Raw genomic sequence first — 3,049 nt, 5'->3', positions numbered from 1 at the left:
GTGCCGCGCGTGTATCATCGCGTGTACACTGCAGAGCACACGCGCCAGCACATGTACACTAAGACGCGCCCTCAGACGCTATGAGAGGAAACATTTTTTGCATCTATATCTGCGTCTACACTGAAATGTAGACGCACTATCAGATGCGCTCGGTCGGCTGATTTTAGGCCGACGACCGCCATTGATGATTTACAAAATGCAATACATAATGGAATCACAAATCCTAAATACACAGACATATCAGAGAGAGGAAGAGAGAAACAAAGAGAGAGAGAGAGAGAGACTCACCTTGGGTGTTTGGTGTGGCGGGTGGTGGCGCTTCTTCCTTCTCTTTCTTCCTCTCCTTGGTAAGTTACCCTTCCTTGATGCTTGCTTGCTTGCTTGCTGCTTCTTCTTGTTCTGCTCTCTCTTGTTCTCTCTTTCTTCCTCTCCTTGGCTTTCCTTTTTCCCTTCTTGTGTGTTTGAAATGAAAGAAGAGGTGAGTCATGAGGAGGTGAGGCATGAAGAGACTGCATGTCGGCTAAACTCAAGCTTTAGAACCGCAAAAAATGCAGGAAAGGAAAGGCGCAGTTTGAAAATAAATGGTTTAAGTATGGTTTGAATTTTGATGTGTGCTTCTATTTTTCAGTGTATATGCGCATCTATTGTTCAGGTAGACGCGAGTATAGACGCGAACATAGACGCAGAAATAGACGCGGAATGAGAGAGGGAGAGGGAGAGGGGGAGAGAAGAAAAGATAATAGAGAAATGAGAGAGAGAGAGAGGAAGGGAGAAGAAATGAGAGAAGGAGAGGAAGAGAGCCAAAGGAAATGAGAGAGGAAGAGGAGAGAGAAAAAAAAGGAGAGAATGAGAGGAGAGAGAAAGAGATAAGATGTTAAACATAATAGGCAAATAGAGCAAGAGAGGGTATGGCCCCTGCACGACATCCACATTTGTGCACGACATCAACCGCGACTGGCCCTTACAGCATGAGGCCTCCTCTGTGCCCTACTACAAAACACAAACCAGCTTGCTATACCGTCGCATCTCCTCGCCTTCGACGTCCACATCGATATCGTCTGCGACCTCCAGCAAAGAGAGCCCCGGCATGGATCAGAAGCTGGTGATGATTCAAACAGTCCTGATAGTAGTTGTCTTACTAATGAGATTGCCATCAAGATGATTGTTGCATGCACGCAATCGCTTCCTTGCAGAAGTACTTTCATGAGTGGTTTCAAGTTATATCTAGCAGAACAAGCTCCTTACAAAGGTCAATCCAAATCGAAGGTTCATCCTCAAGGCCTTTCAATTGCGTCTCTCATCGTCGACTACCTCAAGGAAGTATCACAATTTATCTTGCATTACCTGAGGGACAGGTATGGTGGGCAATTGATGATGAAGGATAGTCAATGGTGTCTTTTCGTGCCAGCAATATGGGCAGAAGCTGCCAAGCAAAAGATGAGGAAATGTGCTCAGGAAGCTGGTATGGTCAAGGGAGTGTTAAGCAGAACATGCTCAGAGGATGCTAGCCCTCATCTATTAAGAGTAGTTCTGGAGCCAGAGGTTGCATCTTTGCATTGTCTCCAAAATGCTAGATTCCTATCTATCAGAGAAGGAGAAAAGTTTGTTGTGGTTGATGTGGGCGGAGCCATTATTGATTTGCTGGTGGGTGAAGATTTGCAAAAATCTGAGGCTAATGCTGCAACGTTAGATGCGACCTTATTGTGGCTTCAAAACTAATGAATGATCTGCATTTCAATAATTATCCTTGGACCTAATGCCAGTCCGGTTGTTCAGATTTTTTTAGTATATTTAGGGTAAAGGAGCCAATAAAGTGATACTTAACATTAATAAGGCAATAGCTCACTTGTGAAATGGTCTTGGTCCAAGTTGCTTATATTGTTAGCCCATGCCAGTACCCAAAAAGTGTCACCTGATTGATAGCTGTCTTTTTATAGACTCCTCTATCCTATAGTGTTCTGACTTTGCATTGTAAGCCTTGTGTATTCCAACCTCCCTCCTTGTGTATTCCAACCTCCCATGCCAATGAGAGAGGGGGAGGAGAGAGAAAAAGGAATGAGAGAGGGCAAGGAAGGGAGAGGAATGAGAGAGAGAGGAGAGAGAAAAAAGAGAGAGGGAAGGAGAGGAATGAGAGGGAGAAGAGAGAGAAAAGAAAATGGGAGAGGGAGAGGAGAGAGAAAAATGAATGAGAGAGGGCAAGGGAGGGAGAGGAATGAGAGAGAGAGGAGAGAGAAAAAGGAATGAGGGAGGGAGAGGAATGAGAGGGAGAGGAGAGAGAAAATAAAATGAGAGAGAGAGAGAGGAGAGAAAAAGAGAGAGCGAGGGAGAAGAATGAGAGGAATGAGAGGGAGAGTAGAGGGTAAACATCTTCGAACTCAACATATAGATGAAAAGAGAAATACCCAAGATTGTGGTGTCCTTGCTCACTTCGAGGATGCCAATGGTACCATGGAAGGTTATTGTGGCTTGATCCAAGATATTTTGAAGCTTGACTTCAGACGATTCTTTATATATGTACTGGATGTGAAGTGGTTTAAAGAAGTGGTAACAAATGGTGAGCATTGCACAATCAGACATCATCTAAGTGGTTTTGTAATCATTGACTCTACAAAATTTCACCAAAACAAGAATGACACATTAGTACTACCTCAACAATGCGAGCAGGTATATATGCAAAGGCTAATTTTTTTATATATATACATGTGATACATATACACAATATAATAAGTACTTAAGTTTTTTGCTTTTGTTTTTCAAATACAGGTTGTGTATCATCCAATGGTAAACAATAACCGATGGTAGTATGTCATCCCTATATCTAATCGTTCAAAACCAATATATGGTAATATTACCAACATGGAGATAGCAGATGACAATCCAACAATTAATGATGATGTGCATGATGACACCATAATGGATGATATGCGTGATATAGTACAAGATGAACCTTGCAAGGATGTTCAAGGAAATGCAGAAGAAGACAATAATGTGATTGTCGATGATATTGATGAAGTTATTGAGCAATATAGCAACACATCTGATAGTGGGA

General features: G+C 42.6%; 1 protein-coding gene across 1 annotated transcript; it reads left to right on the top strand.

The window, feature by feature from the left end:
• The first annotated feature begins 1,203 nt into the window (after positions 1 to 1,203).
• Positions 1,204 to 1,719, top strand: LOC148011836 (uncharacterized). Its single transcript, XM_087670415.1, has one exon. It carries the CDS (start codon positions 1,204 to 1,206, stop codon positions 1,717 to 1,719), a length of 516 nt encoding a protein of 171 aa, XP_087526541.1.
• The last annotated feature ends 1,330 nt before the right edge of the window (positions 1,720 to 3,049 follow it).

This window comes from Lygodium microphyllum, chromosome 28 (assembly GCF_053477565.2).
Source record: "Lygodium microphyllum isolate KBCC chromosome 28, Lygodium_microphyllum_v1.1.10, whole genome shotgun sequence".
NCBI lineage: Eukaryota > Viridiplantae > Streptophyta > Polypodiopsida > Schizaeales > Lygodiaceae > Lygodium > Lygodium microphyllum.
The sequence above is the reverse complement of the archived record's forward strand: the minus strand, read 5'-3'. Positions and strand labels throughout refer to the sequence as shown.